The sequence below is a fragment of the Protopterus annectens genome, chromosome 13.part0, assembly GCF_019279795.1.
Source record: "Protopterus annectens isolate FY-2018-M chromosome 13.part0, PAN1.0, whole genome shotgun sequence".
Classification (NCBI taxonomy): Eukaryota; Metazoa; Chordata; order Ceratodontiformes; family Protopteridae; genus Protopterus; species Protopterus annectens.
The window spans coordinates 157,466,904-157,493,125 of record NC_056747.1 but is presented as its reverse complement, the minus strand read 5'-3'; the positions used below and the strand labels follow the sequence as shown (position 1 = coordinate 157,493,125).

Below are 26,222 nucleotides of genomic sequence, written 5' to 3'. Positions count from 1 at the left end.
CACAAAACATCTGTATTTTCATAACTGAATGAAAGTATTCAAACTGTCATTATTTTTATATTTTTTTGTTTTTTAATATAAAATACAGAGATAAACAATAGCAGTCAATTTCTGTGAATAATTTTGTCTAGCTTCAAGGATGTGTTTTTTGATGCAGTTTGCGTAATACACAGCATTTCCTTAGAGGGTAATGACTGTTAGCCATAACTTTTGCAAGGCATTATTGCTGGTATTTAAGTATGCTAGTAGGTTATTATAGCAATAACCCACGCCTGGGTGTGGGTAATGCTGGATTTACCCACGGTTGGCGTGGTTTGGTCCCGAGAGCGAAGCCCGAGGGACCAAACAAAGCCAACCATGGGTAAATCCAGCATTACCCACACCCAGAAGTGGGTTATTGCTGTTATACAATGCCATTATTTAAGGAAAATAAATAATTACTTTTCTTAAATAATGGCATTGTATAATGCCTCTTTACTGCCCTTCTGCAGCTGTCTGGTATTCTGCGGCAGTTCTGATGTACTGCGCGCCTGTGCAGTACATCAGAGCTGTGGGCAAAAACAATGGAGAACGCAAGATCTCCATTGCTTTTTTTTACTGTTTCGCTATGTTAAATGGGTTTAACATAGCGAGACAGCTTTAAAATAAGCAACGGAGATCTCCGTTGCTTATTGTAAAGCTGTCTCGCTATGTTAAACCCATTTAACATAGCGAAACAGTAAAAAGCAACGGAGATCTTGCGATCTCCGTTGCTTTTTTTTTAAAAAAACTGTCTCGCTATGTTAAATGGGTTTAACATAGCGGACAGCTTTAAAATAAGCAACGGATATCTCCATTGCTTATTGTAAAGCTGTCTCGCTATGTTAAACCCATTTAATATAGCGAGACAGCTTTAAAAAAAAAAAGGCAACGGAGATCGCAAGATCTCCGTTGCTTTTTACACACTGTGTTGCTATGTTAAAGGAGTTTAACATAGCGAGACAGCTTTAAAAAAAGCAACGGAGATCTCCGTTGCTTTTTTTAAACCTGTGTCACTATGTTAAACTCTTTTAACATAGCGAGACATTGTTTTATACTAACGGAAAAAGTCCGGGCGACCGGACCTTTTTCCGTTAGTATATTGAGGGATTTACAACGGGCACGCTGGTTGGGCTGGCCAATCAGCGTGCACATTTTAGGGGAGGAATTGTATAATAAGGTTTTACCTTGTCTGGATTTGAGAATTAACACTTGCATACTTAAGAATAATAAAGTTGCAGTGTATTTTTCTACAGTTACCATGTACATCCCTCATTAATGCTGTTTATAATGGTCCTTATTACTTTTTTCAAATAAGTTTAAGTGGTGTGAGTAATCATAGTTTGTAACACCATCATCTTTTTCAGATAGGATTAGCAGTCATAAGCACTAAATTTCAAAACAAGTAACAGTAACATAGTTTCCGAACAAAAATCCTTTCATGAATAGGAAAGTTCCTCTCTGATAAGTTGTGCCTGAACAGAGCAACCGGGCAGGGTTGTCCTCTTTCTCCTTTACCAGTGGCTCTAAGTATAAAGCAAATAATGAAGAAAATAAGAGACTCAGATATTCAAGGATATAATTACATGGTAATGAAGAAAAGTTGATTTTATTGCAGATGATATTCTTTGTACCTGATAAATCCAGAAAAGAGCATTTCAATGTTGTGAAACATTTTGAGACAGTTTCAAGTCTTTTCGAGATATAAAATTAATTAATATAAAACAATGGCTATAGGTATAAATTATGTACCCACACGTGAATTGGTTCAGCAGTACCTATATTTATGGTGATACGATAAGATGAAGTATTTAGGAGTATACATTGAAAAAGCTTCTGTTATATCAGCGAAGGATATGTGGGAAGAGACTAAACAAAAAGATAATACAAAAACTGAGAAACTGGAATTTCTTGTTTTTGATACAAGCAGTGAAAATATTTTAGTCCCTTTAGTTTTATGTACAGATCAGGTATATTTTATCAACCAGAGATGATGTGGACAATAATAACAAGTTGAAGGAATTTATCTGGAATGGGAAGAGGGCAAAGGTCAAGTGGGGTAAATTGATCCTTCCAGTAGAACAAGGTGGTTTGGATTACTTGATTTGAAGGGATATTTTAGAGCTGCACAGTTAATACTTTTCTGCATAACATAAGCAGAAAGTTATACTTCAAAGTGGAAAGGGACAATGATGATGATAAAGGAGGAGAATTCAAGAAATAAGGAGAGAGTGGGATTTTGGATGTAGATCTTTAAGGAGAGAAACAGCCATACAGAATATTACATTCATACAATAGCAGAAAGTATTCTAAGAAAGACAACATGAGAATGGAAAAAGATTTCCCAATAGGATGTATGCAAGTAGGGGTACAGGGAATAGGCAAAGGGGGGGGGGAGCTGGAATTTACAAGCAGACTCCAAAGAATTTTTCCTAAGGTAGATGACAAATGTTAGATGTTTGATATGGAAGAAAGAGGTAACTGGGAACATATATTCTGGAAATGTAATAAGTTGGCAGACCTAAAAATTCCCTACAGAGTAATCTGTCAGAAATACTGGGTGATTAAATGGGTGTAACTAAGGAAATTATTCTTTTGAACTGGGACACAGGAGCAGAATTGCCTAGACATCGTAAGGCCTTGTTAAGTTCATTTCTGGTGGATGCCAAAAGAACACTTACAAGAAAATGGAAATCAGTTTGGGTTTGGCGTGTCAAAAGCTCCTGCCCCAAAATAATTCAGTGCACTTCTCATGAACAACAAATGCAAAAGCAGTGTCTTTAGTAACTCAGGTGTTGGTGATTGCTGGCATGTCACCCAAATCGTTGTGGCATGCGTCACCCTTGGCACGCATGTCATAGGTTTGCCATCACTGGTTTAAACCAACTGTATTTTAAGTACTGAATATTGTAACAGAGATAAAAGAACCGGAAGTGAGATCTTCAGAAAAGAGAAGGAGTGAATTACATAGAAATAAATGGAAATTATGGGAACAATACATGCAGCATAATAGTTAGGAGGAGGCAGAGAATAAGGTTTAAGGGGAAGGCAGGATTTGAGAACTTTATGTAATTTTGGACTGATAGTTATAAAAAAGGACATATGTAATGTATGATGTATATAACTAGAAATATGTTATTATAATTTGCTTTCTTTTACATTAATGTACGTTTGCTATGTCTTAAGTGTTAATTTAATAAAGGTGTTTAAGAAAATCCTTCCATGAAGTGAATATAATTATGAATTTGTTATAATGCTGCAGTTGTTATACAGCGCTAGAGTTTTTGAGAACAGCTTTTTCCTAGACATAAGCAGGTATTAATACATTGCATCTTATTGTTTTCTTTCTGTAGCCGGAAGGTCTACCAAGGGACTATACCTACAGCTTCTACTTCTGTCCAAATGGTATGTATTCTGTTCTGTCTGTGTATCTGACTTTGTTTACTTACTGCATCAACAGAATGCATATATAATTTACATTAACAGTTTGTTTTCAAAATGGATCTTTTATTGAACAGACTGTGTTTTATTTTTATTTTTTAGCTCCAGCTGCCACTGGGTATGCCCATTCTATAGCTTTCATATTCTCATATTCTCCTCTTTGCTCAAGTATCATGGAGAGACAAAAATGAGCGGGGGGGGTGGAGTGGGGGTACAAAGGCCCAAAATCAGTGACAGTTTTTAAATAGTACTCTAATGCACTTAAAAAGTTAGTAGAGCAAATTTTGCATTTACATACATTTTCCAAACAATAAGAAGTATGAAACTCTAATGTCTAGCATTGTTGGCTGACTATATATGAGAAAATGAGAAAAAATATGAGGAAGTACCTTTGTCACTTTTTAAAAAATGTCATGCTTTATAAATAAAAAAAAAAAAAAAACTTTGAGCGACAGGGCAAAATCAGGAATGTTATGCAGAATCAAGGACATTTGAGAGGTGAGGGCCAAAGATTAATATAAAGTTATTGCTGTAAAATTCAGTATTTGAGCATGTAACAAGAAGGTAAAAAAAAACCAGCTACATTTTTTTTACAAACTGAATAGATGTGAGTCTTTGGATATTAATAAAATTCTTGATGTTATGTTGTCCCTCTCTCACCTTCCTTCTTGTTGGTTGGGTTTGGAGCCGATCCTTGGCTCCGACTCAGCTGGATTCTAAAGCTTGAGAGCTTCCACTGGCTCGAGGTTAGACCCTATCCTATCATGCCTAGCTGGAGTTATCCAGATCTCGTTTGCCACTTGAAGCTTCAAGATTGCTGGAGACTGGCTCAGGCTAAGTTTTCAAATTTTTTTTATTATATTCTTTGCTCTAATATCGTAAAATCTTTAAGGAAGACTTTACTGTAGATTAGTAGTAGTTAGTGTTTGTTCTTAGGATCCCTATCTCTGTTTTGTTGCTGTTGTTGTTCTGGCTATCATTTTTCCTTCAGGCCTATCACCCTTCGTTACAAATTTATTTTTAGTTAGAGGATTCACCCTTTGCTTTTGGCCCGTTTCAGTTAGAGGGTTTCCCCTTATTCCCTCCTCCTCCTCCTCCTCTTTTGCCTCCCCTTTTAGCTTAAGGAGTTAGCTGTTTAAGTTAGAGGCTCTCTTTATTTTGGGGAGTTGTCGTTTATCTTAGTGACTCTCCCCCTTCTGTTACCTTCCGTTACTTTCTATTAAAAAAAAAAAAAAAAAAAAAAAGAATTTAGATATAGTGATGCTACTGTCTATTGTAGAGTGGTATATTCCTCCTTTTTTGATACTTGTAGCTGTGGTTTTGTTGTGCATGTTGCTGTTTGTGCTTATCAACTATGTCCAAAGAAGCATCCAAAGAATCCAAGGCTTCTGGATTCAAAAAGTGTGACTCTTCCTCCCAAAAAATGTCCCGACTGATGGACATACTAGCTGCGTTTATTGCCTGGAAGCGGTGCACCTGCAGGACTCGTGTTCCATTTGTCATGCATTCAGCGCTAGAGTCCTGCAGGAGTGCAAAAACAAACTCATATTGAGAGGTTTATCAAAAGGGTCCTTTGACACACCAGTGGAAGGGAATCAAGCAAAAAAACCAGACATATCCTCCATACCAACATCTTCATCAGTTCCAACCTCAGAGCCGTCAAAGCAGAAAGACATCTTCCAGTTCGTTGGATCCGAAACCTCTCGGGTCCGACAAGACTTTATCCCCTGTGGTTCCGTCAGTGTCCTCAGAACCATTTAGGAGTTACAAAAGAACAAGGTCTCTTTCCTTGGAACCAGTGCGGTCAACTCCACAGTCACCGCTACTTCAGTCTGTGGTGGGCAGTCACCAATGGTCCACCCACTCCTCTCGGTTATCCAGGAGCCTTTCAGACAGTGTGGAGAAGGTGGTGAAGAGACTACTCAAGACACTTCCTCTCGCAAAAATCTTATGGAGCCCAGCCCGTATGGATACGAATCCGACTATTCAACCTCCCAGACCATCTATTCGTCCTTTGACTCACTTTCGCTCGGGAAACGGAGTGCATGGAAGTCATTATGGTGGAACCATCAGTTCCGAAAACCTTCGGTCTCTCAGTTCCGACATCCGCTCCGATCTCCTCAATACCTCCTTCTGTCAAGGGATCTGGGGGCCAACACTCCCTCATCAGCTCTGAGGGGGGGGGGGAGCGGCAGCAGATCCTTGTCTGACCCTACTCTCCATCTTGGAGCTTCAGTGCAGATGAGCTCGGCTCCCACATCAGTGTCAGAGTCATCGCCCTTGGTGTGGGAGAGGTCTCTCAGCTCTTCGGAGCTGGGGACCCTCTTGGGCCGGGATCATGGTGTCTTCGAGGTGATGAGTGTGCTGTCCTTTCAGACAGCTCCTCCCTCTGCTTCAGCTACTCTGTCCCCTACAGAGCCAGTGTCTGCCCTCTCACCACCCCTCCATTCTAAGAATAAGAAGCCAATGTACCAGGATGCCCTATTGGGCGATGCCCCTCTTTTGGAACCTCCCCAGAGCACCCCCCTGAGGAGGTCCCTTGGAAGAGGACATGTAAGAGGAAGCATTTGGACTCCTCTGAGTCTCTGTCATTAGACACGGACTTGGAGGATTTAGAAGAGACCCTACTGTGTCCCCCTCTGAGGATGTCTCATTCTCGGGCATCCTGAAAATCCTCAAGCAGAGGGGTGGCTGGAAGTCCCTTTCCCCTTCTGAAGATGAGGTCATGTACCTGGATGCATTAAGTTCCCAATCTTTCACCTCTTGGGTGTCTCTGCCTTTCGACCGCTGCTAGGGGTAGTAAGTCAAGGCGTGGAACTCCTTGGAATCGATGAAACCAGTTCCATGGAGGCCAAGTAAGTTCATGACTGCACCAGACTACAAATCTTTCCTGACCAAGGGTGTGCCAGTTGATGCTATGGTGGTGGCAGTAGCCATAAAGAAGGAATTAGCAGAAATCTCTACTTCTGTCCATCTGCCGAACAGAGAGTCCTATACAATGGACAGATATGGGAAGCGTGTCTTTTCTTCAGTGGCCTTTACCCTTAGGTCAGTGAATTATTTATCTCATTTCACCTGTCTCCAGAGGGATCTTCTGAAATAGCTAGGAGATATATCCTACAGGATCCTACAGCTGCGGGAGCTGCAGATAGAACTGCTTCTCAGTTTGCAACATTATCTTAGGTAGTTAACTCCTCCATGTGGCTTATTTCCTATGCAGCCGATGGAGCGATCAGGGCTGCAGACACAGAAGTTGTCTTACGGAGACATTCCTGGATTTGCCTTTGTCAGTTTGCAGAGCCCTTCAAGTCCTCCTTTACCAATGCCCCTTTTGATGGCTCATCGTTCGGACCTAAGGTAAAAGAGACTCTCACCAGGTGCAAGCAGGATGGTAAGACTCTTTCTGCCATTGGAGTATGTTTTTCCGTACATACTAGACCTTATCCCAAAGGTCAGAAAGGTGGAAAAATGTGGTTCCAGAAAGCCCAGAGAGATTTGCCTGATGCACATGGTGATTTTTCCCCCTGGAGCAGAGGGGGGAATAATAATGGGAGATGCCACCCTCACAGCAGAGGGGGTCTGCAGAGTCAGGGCGACAGAGAGACATTCTCTGATAGGCCCTTCCAGCTCTCCTGAAAGGAGGCCCACCTGTCCACCTCTGGAGGCAGTCTGGGGCAGATTGTCACTGTACCCAGAAGCCTGGCAAAGTATCACAAAAGACACATGGGTACAGTCAGTCATATCCAGGGGATACAGTATTTCTTTCTCCATGCCACCTCTCACCAGAAAATGAAAATCCATCCTAGATGTGCCACCTAATCTAAGGGAACAAGCAACCCTAGAAGTTCAAAGGTTGCTAAGAAAACGAGTCATCCAAGAAGTCCCTGCAGACCAAATCGGGTCCGGAACTTACTCAAGGTTCTTTTTAGTACCAAAGAAAACAGGGGACTGGAGGCCCATTTTGGAACTCAGCAGACTCAAGTCTCTCAAGAAGACAAAGTTCCGGATGGTGACACTACAGTCCATACTTCCCTTCTTGGGAAAGGACAATTGGATGTGCTCCATCGATCTCCAGGATGCGTACTACAATATCAAGATGGATAGGCGATCCAGGAGATCTCTACAATTCCTGCTGGGAGCCAGTTACTACCAGTTCAGAGCTATGCCCTTTGGCCTCACCACAGCCCTCAGGGTGTTCACCAAATGCATGGCAGTAGTCATGGCTCATCTGAGGAGTCTAGGATTCTTGGTGTTTCCATATCTGGATGATGGGCTCCTTACCTCCACCACTGAGCATCAGCTAACCGAGACAAGGGACACCACAATCCGCCTCTGCTCTCAGCTAGGCATCACTATAAACTGCAAAAAGTCTGCCTTGTTGCCATGTCAATATATTACATTTATAGGGGCAGATTTAGATACCAAAGACTTGATAGCAAAATTGTCTCAGGAGAGGGTGTCGACCATTCGACATCAGGTTGTAATGTTAATCAGGAGGAAAAAGACTCAAGCAAGATTTGTTCTAAAAGTCCTGGGCTCCATGCCAGCAGCAATAACCTTAGTTCCCTTGATGTGCTTCCACATGAGGTTATTACAGTGGCTCTTCTTTGCTCCAATGGTCCATGCAAGATATACCTATGTCCCACAGAATTCTCATCAAGGAGATCTGCAAGAAGGACCTAAAATGGTGGCTTCAGTCTTCGCAGCTGATGATAGGCAGACTATTTGTCCTCCCCCAATCAGTGACCACGGATACTTCCCAGATAGGGTGGCGCGGGGCATTATCTTGGACAGACTGTTCATGGGACTTGGCAACAACATGAGTACCACTTGCACATAAACTTCCTAGAGATGAGTGGTGCTCCTGGCATTGCAAGCACTTCACAGCTCTCTACGCACAGGGACGATTGCAATTCAGACAGACAACATGTCAGTGGTATGATACATCAACAAGCAAGGCGGAACCAGATCCTACCCCTTGTGTGGAGAAGGTCTGTGTGTGTGGCAATGGGCAATGTCTTCCCAACGCTTTCTGATTGCGACGCACATTCCGAGGAAATCCAACATGGTAGCGGACAAGCTAAGCAGGGCTATCCTTATGCCTCATGAGTGGTCCCTGAAACAAGATATTGCGAACCAGATTTTTTGCAAGTGGGGCCAGCCTTGCTGTGACTTTTTTGCAACCTCCATCAATGCCAAATGCAGCAGCTATTTTGCCCTAGTCCCCACAAAAAGACAATCACCTTGGGATGCACTTGTTCACGATTGGCCCCTGGCGCTTTTGTATGCCTTTCCCCTGTTCCCTCTGATACCCAAGTTTCTTCTGAAAGCAAAATCATTAAGTTGCAAGCTAATACTCATTGCCCCCTACTGGCCTTGTCAAGTCTGGTTCCTGTTTCTGTGGCCCCATCTTCAGGAGTAACCTTGGATTCTGGACCCAGTTCTGGATCTGCTGGATGCATCAATTGGGCACACTCCACCCTTTCTTACAGATCCTCAAGCTGACAGCTTGGTTCTGTCACTTCCCATCTTAGCCAGGCTTCCTGACATCTCCCCTGCAGTACAACATATTCTAATTTCCTCTCACAAATCCTCAATGAGAAAACTGTATATTAGCAAATGGAAACGGTTCTCCTGTTGAGCAGCCAAAAATGGTATTGATCCTTTTACTGCAGCTGTTTCAAAGATCCTTGAATTTCTCACTGAAACTTTTATCCAAGGAGGAGCAGCAGCAGCTATCTAAGTTCAGCTGACTGCTATTTCCATCTTTCATGTGGGAGAAATGGGTTCCAATGTTCTGTCTCACAGGCTATGCAAAGTTTTTCTGAAGGGTACTATCCTTTTGAGACCCCCAATAAGAGAACCACTTCCTCCTTGGGATCTAAATCTAGTCCTTGCTGCCTTGATTGTTCCTCCGTTTGAACCAGCTAATACTTGTTCTCCAAAATTTTTGACTTGGAAAACGATTTTCTTGATCGCCATTACCTCAGCTAGAAGGGTATCAGAATTACAAGCTCTATCCATTTGTCCCCCCTTATTTAATGTTCCACAAAGATAGGGTTTCTCTCCGAACCAACCTTCCCTTCCTACCAAAAGTTTGCTCAGAGTTCAATCTGAACCAATCAATAGAACTACCTGTATTCTTCCCAGATCATGGCAACAAGGCAGAGTATAAACTCCACCAACTGGATGTTCATAGGCAGTTACGTTTTTACTTGCACAAGAGACAGCAATTCAGGAATTCTGACCAATTGTTTGTATCCTTTGATGAAAATAGAAAAGGAGTTTGTCTCAAAAGTAACTTTATCCAAATGGCTTTCAGACACCATCACTTACATTTGTAACTCGCAGAACAAACAGCTGCCAGGAAAGATTCAAGGACACTCATCCAGGGCCTTGTCTACCTCTACTACCTTTCAGGCCAGGCTGCCTTTAGACTTAATTTGTGCAGCAGCTACATGGGTTAATCCCCATACCTTCATTCATTACAAAGTAGATGTGGCCTCCTGGAAGAGGGCATCCTTTGGTTCCATGGTTCTAAAGAGTCTATTCCATTGAGCCACCCAAGAAGAAGGTGCTGGGGACGCAGTCCCAACCAACAAGAAGGAAGCCGAGATAGGGACACCATAACATAAAGAAGTTATGTACTCACCGTAACGTTCCATGTTTGTTGTCCTTGATCTTGCCTTCCTTCTTGCATCCCACCCTCCATCCCCCTCCTGGAGAATCGAGAGGAATTATCCATCTCTTGGCTACATAGGCCTTGATTCCCTTCCTACCTTATGAGTTGGGTAGACTAAATGTTTATCTATTAATGACTTGGTGGGTTTTATATATATATATATATATATATATATATATATATATATATATAGTTTATATATCTGCATATTGTAGTCTAATGTTAATGGGTTATTACAAACGAGATCTGGGTAACTCCCTCTAGGCATGATGGGATAGGGTCTAGCCTTGAGCCAGTGGAAGCTCTCGAGCTTTAGAATATGGCCGAGTAGGAGCCAAGGATCGGTTCCAAACCCAACCAACAATAAGGAAGGTGAGATCAAGGACAACAAGCATGGAACTTTATGATGAGTACATAACTTCTTTTTCTTTTAATTTGTCTTCTCATTAACTTTTGGAGGGGTGGGGTTGTTTAGAAACAAATAGTGCACTCCATTAAGCAAAATCTTACAGTGAGTGGCGATGCATAGGGAGAGCGCAATTTAGACACATGCGACATGCACTCACTGGTGGAAAATATGGCTGAATGTATCACATGTAAATGACTGCATAAAATGACATCCTAATGAGTTTTAATATGAGAAGCTTTACTTGTGTAGATGATAAAATCAAATGTAGTAACGCGATTTAGGAACACGAAATTTGGAAAATAAGCCAGTGTCCATGAAACAACGCATTGCTTCCCTCAGCATCACAGAAGACTTCATCAGCAACGGATATACCCTCCCCTCTACTACTAGGATATAGTCAGCATCTACTGGTGGTCAGAAATGTACAGGATCTAGTAGACATGTCCTTCTTCAAGTGGAATCAAGGGGATGTGTGGACTGCCCATGTCAGTGGACATAAAGGTTTGAGTTACATTAAACATCTTTGCTACTGGGACCTTTCAGCATCTAGCAAGGGAAATGTTATGAGTTTTGTAGTCCTTGTGAATCTTACATTATTTCTTTAATGTGATGCTGCAACATATTTAGTTTCCACAGACGGCAAAGGAGTGAAAGACCATTATGCTGTCATTTTGATATAACCTGTTTCCCTGATGTCCTGGGATCATTGACTGCACCTACATTTCTGTCATGGCCCCAGCTGCTCCTTATGTCATCCCAGGTGTCACTTGAAAGAGCTTCCCACCTTCATCATTCACTATTCGGCCAATTGCAGTGATTCCCACATATGGCACATGTGCGACCTTTGCCTATGTTTCATGTGAGGTGACTTTGCTCTGGGTCATCTTGATGCTAAGTGTACACATTGCCACCCTTAGAGGTCAGTAAGACCCAGTCCCATAAACATAAGTAGGAGACTACTCATAATAAAGTTTGCTGCTGTTTGTTGCTGATGATGATGGATATGGCTTGGAGCGGTGGCTGATCACCCCCACCTGCAGCCCCTTGACCTTGGTGGAGATGCCAATTAAAACTGCACTGTTGCAGACACAGAAGCTCATGGAACATGTGTTTAGACTACGAAAGACCTGTATTTTCTGCATGTAATATATGGTTGTGCACTGCAGTATATTGCAATGACTTGCAATTGAGGTATTTATGGTTTGTACCATGCTCCATAATGTGGTGCTTTGAAAACTATTACCTGTGGCAGACATGGAGTAGGAGCTGGGTAAGGAGTTCAGTGACAGCTGTGGTCCCACATGTAAGACAGAGGTGGGAGCAATACATTGTGATACTTGCAAAGACGGTAGTATGTGGTCCAGAACTATGGTCAGTAAAAAGGTAAACCGAGAACAAAACTGATGCAGGCATTAACATGCCAGTATTATGAATTACAGTACATTGACTTGGCCAAAGTGTGCATCGAAAACTACAATACATAACTGAACAGAAGGTGGCTGTAGACTTTAGTATACCGGGAAATGTAGAAGGTAATTTATGTAATGTATGGTCATAGACTTGATGTTAAGCAACCCTGCCCAATTAGGGTATACCAAAAATTCCCCTGATGTACTAAACCAACGTATTTGATACTGCTGGGCTGCTCTTGTTCATATTTCCCCTTCCCAGTTGACCAACAGTCAGTGGTCCCAGCCCTGGGAGACAGAGGATTTAAAGCAACACTGAGCAGCTGATGATCAGCTGGATCAGTATGCAGAGGGAAGGGGGAAAAAGTCATTGTCAGAATGCTGGGTAGAGCACTGTTAATTGCGAAGGTGTGTGATGGTAGGATACAATAGTATATGACAAGAATAATAATCTAAGTGAATGGATCATATGTGGTGTCTGAGGTAACCTCACCACTGGGCTAGTGGGCTACTGAAAGAAGGAGTTATGCCAGACATAGTCCTCTAGTTATGCGGTGAAGCTTCCTAAGGCATAATGCTTGCTGAATATACCATGTGGCCTTACAGTGTCAAGGCTGGAGGCAGCTTATTCAGGGGACAGTATAGCTCATCCAGCACTTGTTGGGGGAGAGAGATTTTGCTGTGGCCCCTGCTGTGGTGTTCTGTCAATCTCGCCTTCATTCTTGCTGGATGGGTTCGGAGCCGAACCTCGGCTCCGACTCGGCCGAATACTAAAGCTCGAGAGCTATTTTTACTGGCTCGAGGCTATCCTATGTCCCATAATGCTAGGCGAAATATACCCAGATCTCGTTTGCCGCTTCAGCTACGAGGTTGCGTTTTCACCGGCTCCAGGTCGTATGTTATTATTAATAACTTTTGAGAGAGTTTTTTGTAGTCAGTCTTTTTCCTCTTTTGTCTCTTTAGTATTAGTGAAGTTAGCGACTTGTCTTTCCCCCTTTTTAGTTGCCAGTCTCCCTTTTACTCCACTCTTAAGGTGGTTGGGCCTCTGACCCTCCCCCTTAGTAGTACAGTTTTCCCTTGGTTGTTCTGTGTGTGTGTGTGGAATTCTGTCTCTCTGTTTAGCGGTAGTTCCCCCTCTTTTCTGCTTATTGTAATTGTTATTATAAGTTAGTGTATTGTGTACTTTTTACATTAGTATGTCTAAGGATACTAAGGTATCGGGTTTCAAGAAGTGTGACTCGTGCTGTCAGAAGATGTCTCTGACAGACGGTCACACTTCTTGTGTGTATTGTTTGGGCCCTCTGCACCTGCAGGACTCTTGTTCCATCTGCCATACTTTTAGCCCTAGAGTCCTCCAGGAACGCAGAAACAAACTCATTCTTAGAGGCTTATTAAAGCCTGAAGGTTCCCCGGCTAAGACCTCGAAGGGGAAACCTTCAAAGCCCGCCAAATTGTCGGCTCCATGTTCGGAGCCAGCACCGAGCAGTGCTCTTGCTGCCTCGTCAGTTCCAGCCGGAACCGAGGCATCTAGACCTCATTCGGCTCCGACTTTAGTGTCAGAGCTGTCCCTGAGCAGAAAGCGCTCCAGTTCTCCGTCTCTCGAGTCAGTTAGATCGGCTCCGAAGTCTCCACTCTTGTTGGAGCGGAGCCATAGATCTCATTCCTCTAGGTCTTCCAGGCTTTCGGACCATGACCTCGAGAGGGTAGTCAGCCGTCTTTTGAAGTCGCAGGCACTGGCCCAGTTGCTACATAGCCCGTCTCAACAGACAGGGGCTACCCCTATACCCGCTCAAGTTTCTCCTCCGACTACTCTTCTGAGTTTGGAGCCAGAGGTCGTCGAGATGAGTACTGTGGGGGTGTCAGAACCGATCCCCCTGTTGTCGGTTCCTTCGTCGGCTCTGATAACGTCCTTGGCTCCGTCCTTGGAGGGATCAGGGCTCCGAGGGGGCGAGTGGCATCGGACCCTTGTCCGACCCCGCTCTCCCTCTCGGATCCTCGGCGCAGGTGAGTTCGGCCCCGACATCGGCCTCGGAGCCGTCCCTCTCGGTGCCAGGGGGAGCTCTCATCTCCTCTGAGTTGGGTCCTTCTTCCCTGCCTGACAGGGGCGCCTTTGAGGTGATGAGCATGCTGGCTCCAATACAGGCACCACGGTCAGCCTTCTCGGCCCCTCCCTCTATGGTGCCTGCTTCGGCCCCTGCCTATCCTCCTGACCCCAAGCGAGGAGAACTGATGTTCCAGGCTGCCCCATTGGGCTTTTCTTCCTCTTCCGAGGCCTCCCCTGACCCTGCCGGGGGAGCTCCCTCGGAAGAGGATATGTAAGAGGAAACATGTTGACTCTCCTGATTCAGTGACATCTGACACCGACCTGGATGATTTGGAAGGGTCCCCAAGGTCCCCCACTGAGGATGTCTCCTTTTCTGACATCTTAGAGATCCTCAAACAGAGGGGGAACTGGTCTGCCCTTAACCCATCCGAGGACGAGTCGGTGTACCTGGATGACTTTGGTTCTCACCCTTCCACCTCCTGCGTGTCCCCGCCTTTCAACCCACTTATGGAGGTGGTGGCTCAGAAGGCGTGGACGGCTCCGGATACTATGGGACCAACTCCCCGGAGGCCCACTAAATTTATTACTGCTCCCACAGATAAGCAGTTTCTCTCCAAGGGTGTCCCTATGGATGCCATGGTGGTGGCGGCAGCCACTAAGAAGGAGTTGGCTGACCCTTCAGTACCTGTCCATCCTCCTAATAACGAATCTAGGACTATGGTTAGGTACGGCAAGCGGATGTTTTCCTCAGCGACCTTTGCTATGCAGTCACTGAACTATTTATGCCATTTCACCTGACTTCAGAGGGACCTTCTCAAGGAACTGGGTGAAACATTGCAGGACCCAGCAGCTGTGGGGTCTCAGGAAAAGATCAACTCCCAGCTAGGGACCCTGAACTCTATCGTTAACTCTTCCATGTGGCTCATCTCTTATGCAGCTGATGGAGTGAGTAGAGCTGCAGGTACGGGTGTTGCTCTAAGGAGACACGCCTGGATGTGGATCTGCAATTTTGCTGACCCCTTCAAGGTGTCATTCACTAACACCCCCTTTCATGGTTCTGCTCTTTTTGGACCTCAAGTGAAGGATACATTAACCAGGTGCGAACAAGAAGGCAAGACTCTGTCTGCTGTGGGAGTCCGTTTTTCTGCCCCTTCTAGACCGTATCCTAAGGGTCAAAAGGGTGGGAAAATGTGGTTCCGCAAACCTCAAGGAGTTCTGCCGGACACACGTGGTGAGCTTCCCTCCAGAGGCAGAGGAGGGAACAACAACAGACGCCACCCTAGGGGCAGGGGGGGGGGTCCGCAGAATCAGGGTAGCAGAGAATCTTTCTCTGACAAACCCTTTCAGCACCCTTGAGGGTCTTTTGCTGTACCCAGAAGCCTGGTGCTCTCTTATGCAGGACAGATGGGTACAGTCAATCATATCCGAGGGCTACAAAATCCCCTTTATCCCCTTTATCCACACCCCACATCAACCAAAAGGGCCTCTTCCAGACGTTCCACCCAGTCTGAAAGACCAAGCAGCACTAGAAATTTCAAAGCTGCTTTTAAAAAGAGCCATCCAGCCAGTCCCGGCAGACCAACAAGGATCTGGAATCTACTCCAAATTCTTTTTGGTACCAAAAAAAACAGGGGACTGGAGACCTATTTTGGATCTCAGCAGACTGAACAAATTGGTTCAAAGAACAAAATTCCGGATGGTCATGCTACAGTCCATTCTTCCCTTTTTGGGTCAGGACAATTAGATGTGCTCTATAGACCTTCAGGATGCATACTACCATATCAAAATGAACAGGCGCTACAGGAGGTTTCTCAGCTTCCGGCTGGGAGCCAGTCATTACCAATTCAGAGCCCTGCCCTTTGGCCTCACCACAGCCCCCAAGGTGTTTACCAAATGCATGGCAGTGGTTGCGGCTCACCTGAGACGTCGAGGATTCCAGGTGTTTTCATATTTGGACGGCTGGCTCCTTACTGCCACCACCAGGCACCAGCTACTTCAAGCCAGGGATTACGCTGTACAAACCTGCAAAGCACTAGGCATCTCTATAAATTTCGAAAAATCTGTCTTGTCAGCATATTACCTTCATATCAATTCCTGGCTCTTTCCAGCCCCTGCTATCAAGCACGCTTTAGCGCGGAGTTGCCACTAGAGCAGCATTGGGCAGCGCCGGTTTAACAAGGTTAAACTTTTTCTGGCTCCATAAAGTCTGTTCTTCATTTTTTCCCTTAGAACTGCTCTACTAGTAATCTAAACAGTATATCCCTTAACTAAAAAGCGCAGCACTTGTTCCTAAAAAGCTTTTTTTGTTTTTTTCTCCAAAAAAAAAAAAAAAAAAATGCTCAGCACTTGTCTTAAAAGCATCTTCTTTTCAGGCTTAGCACTTCTGTATTATACAAAGTCCCTCACTAGCGAAAGCCCCCCCAGGAGTACCCACTTCCTTACTAAGTCCTCTCTTATTCAGTTACACCCCTAACTTCTTAATTTCTCTAGCATGTCGAAGGGCCAGATGCTGGCGTCCTGTCCTGTCCAGTTGGTGAATCTGGGAATATTGAGGCAATGTTACAATTGCCTCATGTACACAGACAACCCTCTCCTCCTCCCACATAACACAAATACTTGCGAGAGATGCAGCTATTTAGCCAAACTGGAGGCTGAGCTCTCTCAACTCAGGACTGGCAAGATCAGACAGGAGGAAAAGGCAACTACACACACCATAAAACCAGTCTCACATAAAGCTATCACAACAATGAATCAAACACATAAACACACAAAGACATACTCGGAGGCTCTGAGCAAAAATTTACCTAAACAGCAGAGGCCTCCAAAGCAGACACCCAAGCAACCGCCACCTCATGACACACCACAGGCAACACATAAACCACAAAATCAGTGTGCAAAGCAGTCACAGCCCTTAAGGCCAAATACAACACCAAACATACTTGTCATAGGTGACTCCATAGTCAGACACACTGACGTCCCACTCACCAGGCTGAACAAGGAGAGGGTCACAGTAAGCTGCCTATCGGGCGCTAGAATCCGCCACATAACACAAGCACTTGGGTCACTCCACAGCAAGTACAAATATGACACAGTCATTGTCCATGCTGGTGTGAACGACCTGAGACGTACCTCCCTGGACTACATGAAAAGAGACATAGAGGAGCTCTCTGATTATGTAGCCCAGGCAGGTATGACCCTGACCCTGAGCAGCATCCTTCCTTCACCAAGAATGATGCCACAACATAGAGACAAGATGATCATCTTTAACAATTGGCTTAATTTCTGGTGTCTTTCAAAGGGGATCCAGTGTCTGTCTACCTGGGATGACATGCTTGACAAGCCACGCTGCTTCGCAAGGGACGGCTTGCACCTGTCACCCCTGGGATTCCGGATATTGGCTAAGGCTCTTGCCACCCCCATAGTGCCTTTTTTAGGCAAGGCTCAAATTCTAAACCTACCACCCTAGAAAACAAAAATGGGAAGAAACTAAGGGTAATGCTGCTCAATGCCAGAAGTCTAAATCTCAAAATGCACGCACTCGAGGCCGTTCTCAGTATGGAGAACATCGATGTCTGTGCTGTGACTGAAACCTGGTTCAAGGCTCCTGAGAGCATCCCGGCACTATCAGGTTTTACCTCATATCATGCGTTCCGGCCCCAAAACCCGGACCACACCACAAAAGGAGGGGGTGTATCCATATTCATCAAGGATACCCACACCTCCAGGTTGGTGGCAACGCACAAAGCATCGGAAACCATCCAGGTGCAATTAACCATAGGCAAAACTGCTCTACAATTTGTAGCATGCTACAGGCCACCCTCTCAAACTCAGGAACCCCACACGGCCTTCCTGAAGACACTGGAGGGTATAAATGTATCTCCAAACACCATTATATTGGGTGACTTCAACTACCCGAATATAGACTGGGAACATGACTCAAGCCCAAACTTTCCAGCCCAAAGGTTCCTATAGTTCATAAACTCAAATGCCATGGAACAACTAGTCACCGTTCCCACAAGAGGAGAAAATATACTAGATCTCATCTTCACAAACATGGGGACAAAATACTCCACACCGGAAGTATATCCCTCATTGGTGAGATCAGATCATAAACTAATCTCACTGGATATCCATATCCCGCCCTCACCCCAAACAAAAAAGACCACAGTAAAGAACTTCTCTAAAGCAAACTTCACACTACTCAAGACTGGTGTGGTATCCTTCAAGGCCCCCGAGCCAGTGGAAACCACAACTCAAGCTGCGGAAGCCCTTACAAATGCCTTCTACGAACACCTTCAGGACAGCATGGATCAGGCAATCCCTAATAAAACCAAGACTCTTTCCACCAAGGGCAAACGTCCAGTCTGGTGGACCCCAGCCATAAACAAACTTTACAATAAGAGGAGAAAGCTGTTACATGATAGAGCAAAATCCATAAAAGAGAAGACACCTTTAATCATTATTAGTAAAAAAGTACGAGCACTCATAAAATCATCCAAGGCCAACTTTGAGAGAAAAATTGCCATAGATTCAAAAGACAATCATAAGGCCTTCTTCAGCTATGTTAGAAACCTGGGTGGAAACTCCCAGATATGCTCAGAATTAGTCCAAAATGATACAAAAATCACTGAACCCACAGACATTGCCAACATACTGGCAGACAGGTTCAGTGCAAACTTCACCCCCCCCCCCCCAAAAGGAGAGATAACTATCCCAGCGGAGTGCAGCCTCCCAGACATCTCCAATGCGCAGGTGAAAGCTGCTCTCTCTAAAGCTAAAAATACAGCATCAATGGGACCGGATGGTGTCCCCGGCTGTGTGCTACACGAACTCAATGAGGAACTAAACCCACACATAAGGCAGCTGTTTAATCTTAGCCTTACCACAGGATACGTGCCCAAGGGAATGGCATATGGCAACTGTGGTCCCACTCCACAAAGGCGGTGCCTCTGCGGTCCCTGGTAATTACTGCCCCATAAGCTTAACAAGCCTGGTCTGCAAAGCTATGGAGAGGATCATAATGGAACTCATAAACAAAGACATAGGGGACTTGCAGACATTGGACCCGACCCAGTTTGGCTTTGTCAAGGGCAGATCATGCCTTTTGAACTTGGTCGACTTCTTCGAAACAGTCACCAAGGCCATTGATGAGGGAAAGGCAGTCCATACAGCCTACCTTGACCTTGCAAAAGCTTTCGACACAATACCCCACTCGGGTATTATAGAGAAACTTACCAGCTTAAATGTAAACCCATATGTCACAAGATGGGTTGCAAACTGGCTAAAGGACAGAACCCACAGGGTTAGAGTAGCTGGCGCCATGTCAGACTCCAAGCCGGTCACAAGTGGTGTCCCACAGGGCTCAGTCCTTGGCCCCCTGTTGTTCAGCATCTACTTCTCAGAAGTACAGGCAAACATAGGAGGACTATGGCTGACAAAGTTTGCAGATGACTGCAAACTGGGAGCCATAGTGGAAAGTACATCGGACACAGATAACCTTCAGAGGGGTCTCACGGAAACTGATAGCTGGTGCCAGAGCCATGGCCTGAAGTTAAATGCCAAAAAATGTATAGTCATACCCTTCGGGAAAAACAAGGTAACCCCAAGCTACCATATAGGTGGCAATCCACTAAGCACAGAAGAGGTTATCGGGGACCTGGGGACCCAGGTTGACAGTGGCCTTTCTTTTGACACTCACATTGCTAAAGTGGTTAGAAAAACCTTCTACATTGCCCACCTGATCATGAAGGGATTCACATCCAGATCAAGTGAGGTCATTGTTCCCCTGTACTCTTCACTTATCAGACCAATGATCGAGTACAATGCCCCATTCGGGATGCATCTCACCCGACACCTGCAGCAATTGGAGAGACCCCAAAAGTTCCTCACCAAAAGGATAAAGGGACTCCAAAATCTGTCATATGCTGCCAGACTGAAGAAACTCCAGCTCTATTCAGTCGCATACCGTCTGCTCAGAGTTGACCTGTGCCTGACATACAAGGCCATGTCCAACCCGGAATTAATGGACATGCTCCACTTCAAAAAATCCAAATCTACCACATCCACTAGAGCAAGCGACTTGAACCTTAGCACGGATATAAATAGGACATGCTGGAGGGGTAGATTTGTCACCCAGAGACTCCCTATGTTATGGAATAAAATCCCGGTCCATGTGAGGCAGAGCACCTCGCTGGCTCTGTTCAAGAGAAATCTTGACCGGTGGATGGGAGATCATAGGTTTACTCCGGGAATCATCTCTGTGTCACTGCTGGACAGAGGCACAACAAACTAATGGGCACAGTATTTTTTTAACATAAGGGGTGGCGTAAGCCACAAAACTCTGGGCTAGGCTTATAAATGCCTTAGGGCAGATAGCCTAGTATAAACCTATGAACCTATGAACCTATATGCGTCGTGTTAAACATGGTAGAGTTGTCAGCAAAACTACCTACGCAAAGATTATATGACATTCGCAGTCATGTTCAAGTCCTGCTACAGGAGGACAGGGTCCAAGCCAGGCTTGTACTGAAAACGCTTGGTCTGATGGCTGCAATAATCACCTTGCTCCCCTAGCTCGTTTTCATATGCGGATACTACAGTGGATGCTTTTTTTCCCAATGGTCTTTTCAGCAGCTTCCCATGTCGCACAATATTCTCATCACTCAGTCTTGCAAACGACACCTATCTTGGTGGATGGTCTCACCTCAGGTGCTTCAAAGCAGACCGGTTGTTCTTCCCCCTCCGGTTGCCACTGTGACAATGGACGCTTCCCTGATTGGGTTGGGGGGGCATTTTCAGGGCAGGACAGTCCAGGGCACATGGTAACCCTTCGAGTACCACTTGCACATCAATGTCCTGGAGATGAGAGCGGTGCTGTTGGCGTTGCAGGCTCTCCAGAACTCTCTTCCCACTGGAAAGATTGCAATACAGACAGACAATATGTCCGTAGTACGGTACATCAACAAACAGGGCAGAACCAGGTCCTACCCCCTTTGTCGGGAAGCGCTCAGACTCTGGCAATGGGCGATCTCTTCTCAGCGGTTTCTGGTAGCAAAACACATTCCCAGGAAGTCCAATGTCATAGCAGACAGGCTGAGCAGGGACATTCTCATGCCCTACGAGTGGTCTCTCAACCAACTAGTAGCTGACCAAATCTTCAGAAGGTGGGGTCAGCCTTGCTGCGACCTTTTCTCAACCCCTCAAAACAGCAAGTGTCAAGACTTCTTCACCCTCTTCCGGGCCTCTCTCCCAGAGACGCTCTAGTCCATGATTGGCCCAGGGGTCTCCTTTATGCTTTCCCTTAATCACTCAGTTAGTCCAGAAAGCAACTGCCTTGAGATCCAGGATGATCCTCATTGCCCCTTACTGGCTCCGACAAGTCTGGTTTCCGTTCCTACAATGTCATCTACTGGAGCAGCCCTGGCATCTGGACCCTGTGTCAGACCTTCTGACCCATCAATCGGGCAGGCTGCACCAATCCCTTTCATCTCTCAACCTCACAGCTTGGTTGCTCCACTTCCAACCCTAGCCAGACTTCCCTTAATTTCTCCGTCAGTACGTCAGATTATCCTTGCCTCTCACAAGTCTAACACCAGAAGGACGTATGCAGGTAAATGGAAACGTTTCTCTGTTTGGGCAAAAGAGAACCAAGTTGATCCCTTTACTGCTCCTGTCCAAACAGTTCTAGATTTTTTGGCGGAACCCTTTCAAAAAGGTTCTTCTTCAGCCACTATCAAAGTCCAGTTGGTGGCTATTGCAAATTTCCATGTTGGCTTGTCAGAGTCTAGTATTATGTCCCACAAGCTCTGCAAAGCCTTTCTGAAGGGTACCCGATTACTTAGGCCCCAGTCAAAGACCCTCCTCCACTGTGGGATCTAAATTTGGTACTGTCGTCATTAATTCTGCCTCCTTTTGAGCCTGCAACTGCTCTCATGGAAAACACTTTTCTTCGTAGCTATTACCTCAGCGAGAAGGGTTTCGGAACTACAAGCACTATCTGTGCGCCCCCCCTTATCTTGTTTTTCACAAAGATAGAGTGGCTCTTAGGACAAATCCATCCTTCTTACCTAAGGTACTCTCGGAAAAAAATCTCAATCAGACTATTGATCTCCCAGTTTTCTTTCCAAATTACACTGATAGAGCTGAGAGAAGATTACATTGTTTGGATGTTCATAGGCAACTACGTTTCTATCTGGATAGAACCAAGCTAACGAGAAAATCAGAGCAAGTCTTCTTATCTTACGCCAAAGGGAAGCAGGACCTTCCAGTTTCTAAAGTGACCTTGTCCAGATGGTTGACCTCTCTTATCTCTTTAACCTATCAGTTGAGGCATAAGGAGCTCCCTACCAAGCCTAGAGCTCATTCAACTAGAACATTAGCTTCCTCAGTTGCTTTTCAAGCGAGATTACCTATGGATTCTATTTGTGCAGCGGCCACATGGGCCACTTCTCATACCTTCATCTCTCACTACAAACTGGATATTGCCTCCAGAAATAGGGCTGATTTTGGTTCCACTGTACTCAAGAGTCTGTTCCATTGAGCCACCCAGGACTAAAGTGCTAGGGACGCGGTCCCATCCAGCAAGAATGAAGGCAAGATTGACAACTTAACATTAAGAACTTATGTACTTACCATAACGTTCCATGTTAGTTGTCTTCTTCTCGCCTTCTTTCTTGCGTCCCACCCTCCATCCCCCTAGCCTGGAAAGACCTAGAGTATTGGGTGAGACTTTCCTTATCACCAGGATTATTCCTTCAACTAGAACTCTTGTTCCCCTTTGGTAGCCCTGGTGAAAGACAAGCTGTAGGGTTTATAGTTCTACATAGCTCATAGTTTTATCTTTTCTAGTGGTGGGACATGTCTGTCCATAGCGTTAGCTATCAAACGAGATCTGGGTATATTTCGCCTAGCATTATGGGACATAGGACAGCCTCGAGTCGGTAAAAATAGCTCTCGAGCTTTAGTATTCGGCCGAGTCGGAGCCGAGGTTCGGCTCCGAACCCATCCAGCAAGAAAGAAGGCAAGAAGAAGACAACTAACATGGAACGTTATGGTAAGTACATAACTTCTTATTATCCATTATGCCATGTTTGTGCATGGGTAGGTGTTATTTGAGGCAAAGGTACATGGGAAATGGGAGAAGCATTGAACTGTGTGACCCTGAATAAATTGGCTAGCTGAGTGCCCTCAGCGGAGATGGAAGAGCATCAGCCATATCCATGAGCATGCTAGCAGTGGAGAGTGGAGGCCACATGGGAGCCAGTGGAACATCAATCATGTGAACGATATCATCTATTCCCTGAGGTGGAGGTCACAGTGGAGCTGGAGAAAAATGGGCCACATCCAGGAGAGCATCTTCTACAGAGACAGAGGCAGCCATGTTGGGCTCGATGTGTAGCGTCTGTTTTAGACTGCTATGCAGTCCAGTAGTGCACAACTATCTCCCAGCAGTATCATATTGCCCATTTCTCTGCGGCTGACTAGATGCACTATAACTCACATAGCAACAACTCCATTGTTTCCAGAGGTTTTTTTTTTTTTTTTTTGCTGCATCCAGCTCAATCCACTGTTGGATATGTGCCTGAAAAGGTTGTTTTGCACTGCATTTCAGATATTTAAAGTTCTCCTGTTTCATTGTCTTGTTTTTGAGGACGATTTTGCACTTTAAACTTGACTTTTAGCTGTTATTGTAGGTACATTGCAAGTGGCTGTTTGGCTGCATCCAGACCCAGCCAGAAATGTATTTATTTATTTATTGACATTGGATTACCAGGAAAGTCTGAGTTGCAGGCCTGATGCACTTGGTGGCATCAATGCAGATGTGTTTGATTAAGCCATGCAGTGGTGAGAATCAGTGTCCTGTGGGAATGGTATGTGCCTTTACTTTATGTAGGGCGTCCTGTGCAGACACTCAGCTTGTTTGCATTGCAGTTGTGTTATCCCTGGATAATATAAATGATAATTTGCAAGTCTGAGTAACTGTGCAGAAGTGCTAAGTAATGTCCTTCAGGAATTGTACTTGCCACTACTCACCTGGATAATATAAATGATAATTTGCAAGTCTGAGTAACTGTGCAGAAGTGCTAAGTAATGTCCTTCAGGAATTGTACTTGCCACTACTCACCTGGTGGATTCCATATTGACAAATGAGTAGTTGACAACAGCTCAGCTCATACACTGAATCTACCCCCATGTATGAGGGTTCTGTCAGTTTCCCCACTGAGGGATAACAGGGATTCCTCAGTATTTGTGAAAAAACAATGTCCATCGTAATCAACCCCCTTTTTTCCATTTTCTACATGAGGTTGAGATGTTATCTCAAATGTCTCCATCTCTCTCAGTCAGTTAAATGCCACTCTTCTACCACCTTCAACAGTTATGCCTAACTGTCACAGGTCTTGTCTTACACAGTAGGCTCTTTGCTGGATGTCCTTGTTTTCTAGTCTCTCCCAAATGCAGAAAGTAAATTTTCTTTGCACACATGCCTGAGCCACCACATCTGTGCTCTTTGACCTTCTCTGCAGTTGGAGCTACTGTGGCTTCTGGGCTGATGTCTTCATTCTTTTTTTCTGTCCCACAATGTGCATACTACCATCCATCTCAGGTACATCATCTTTATCACCTCTAGCTTCCTCAACTGCTCTGCCTGCCCTGCACAAGCTTCTGTACCAAAAAGGTGTACTGTTTACACCTTTGCGTTGTACACCTTACTTTTCACTTTTTTTGCATCCTTTTGTCACACACTACTCCTGATGCTCTGTGCTAGGTGGCTACACCCCCTTTGATTCCCAGATACAATACAATATAATATAATACAATATATATACATATACATATATATATATATATATATATATATATATATATATATATATATATATATATATATACACACACACACACACACAAAATACAATATGTAATACAATACAATAGATTCAATACCCAGATTTGCTCTGAGCTACTGCACAATGGTACCTCTTATGCTGAGCCAACAGATATTGCCAGTATCCTGGCAGACAGATTCAGTGCCAACTTTACCCCCACGCAAGGGACCAGTCACAATACCAGTAGATTGCCAGGCACCCGGTATTACTGCTGCACAGGTTAAAACAGCACTGTCCAAGGTCAAGAATACAGCTTCTATGGGACCTGACAATATCCCTGGCTGTGTTCTACATGAACTATAGAGTGAACTGGCACCTCACCTGTGAGCCCTGTTCAGTCACAGCCTCACCTCAGGCTTTGTACCTACCGAATGGTGCACTGCTACAATCATCCCTCTCCACAAAGGAGGAGTGACTACAGAACATGGGAACTATCACCCCATTAGCCTGACGAGTCTGATATGCAAAGCTATGGAATGCATCACCACTGACATAATAAACAAGGATATAGGGAATCTCCAAACTCTGGATCCCACACAGTTTGGTTTTGTGAAGGGTAGATCATGCCTACTCAACTTGGTCAACTTTTCTGAGTCAGTCACCAGAGCTGTGAATGAAGGCAAGGTGGTTCATACAGCCTACCTTAATCTGGCCAAGGCCTTTGATACCATTCCCCACTCTGGAATCATAGAAAAACTCATTAAGCTAGGCATCAATACCTATATCACTAGGTGGGTTGCAAACTGGCTCACAGGTAGAACCCACAGTGTGAATGTAGCTGACTCCAAGTCAGACTGCTGACCAGTCACGAGTGGAGTCCCACAGGGCTCTGCCATGGGTCCTCTCCTGTTTGGTATCTACTTCTCTGAAGTCCAGGCTAACACGAAGGGACTCAGGCTGACAAAGTTCACAGACAATTGCAAATTGGGAGCTATTATTAACTCCCCGAATTATGTTGACATCCTACAGAAAGGCCTAACTGAGACCAATAACCGGTGTCAGAACCATGGCCTTAAGCTCAGTGCCAGAAAATGTGTCGTCATTCCCTTTCAGTTCCCATGAATTAACACATCGATGGTAGTCCACTGAACACAGAAGGCGTTATAAGAGCTATGGAACACAGGTTGACAGCAACCTCTCTTTTTGACCACCACATTGACACTGTGGTCAGAAAGCCCTTCTGTGTGGTACATCTCATTACTAACGGTTTTGCATCCAAGAAGAAAGAGGTCATTGTCTCCCTCTACTCTTCCCTCATTAGGCCAGTCATCGAGTACAATGCCCCATTTGGTATGTACCTCACTAAACACCTGCAACAACTGGAGAGGCCGCA

At 44.8% G+C, this 26,222-nt stretch overlaps 1 protein-coding gene across 1 annotated transcript in view; it reads left to right on the top strand.

Moving 5' to 3' along the window:
- The window catches only part of CPAMD8 (C3 and PZP like alpha-2-macroglobulin domain containing 8), a 7,231,600-nt gene that overhangs the window by 3,987,576 nt on the left and 3,217,802 nt on the right, over nt 1-26,222 (top strand). The window contains exon 20 of the mRNA XM_044054766.1: nt 3,372-3,423. Within this exon, the coding sequence (XP_043910701.1) occupies nt 3,372-3,423 (52 nt within the window). The remainder of the gene's footprint in view (nt 1-3,371; nt 3,424-26,222) is intronic.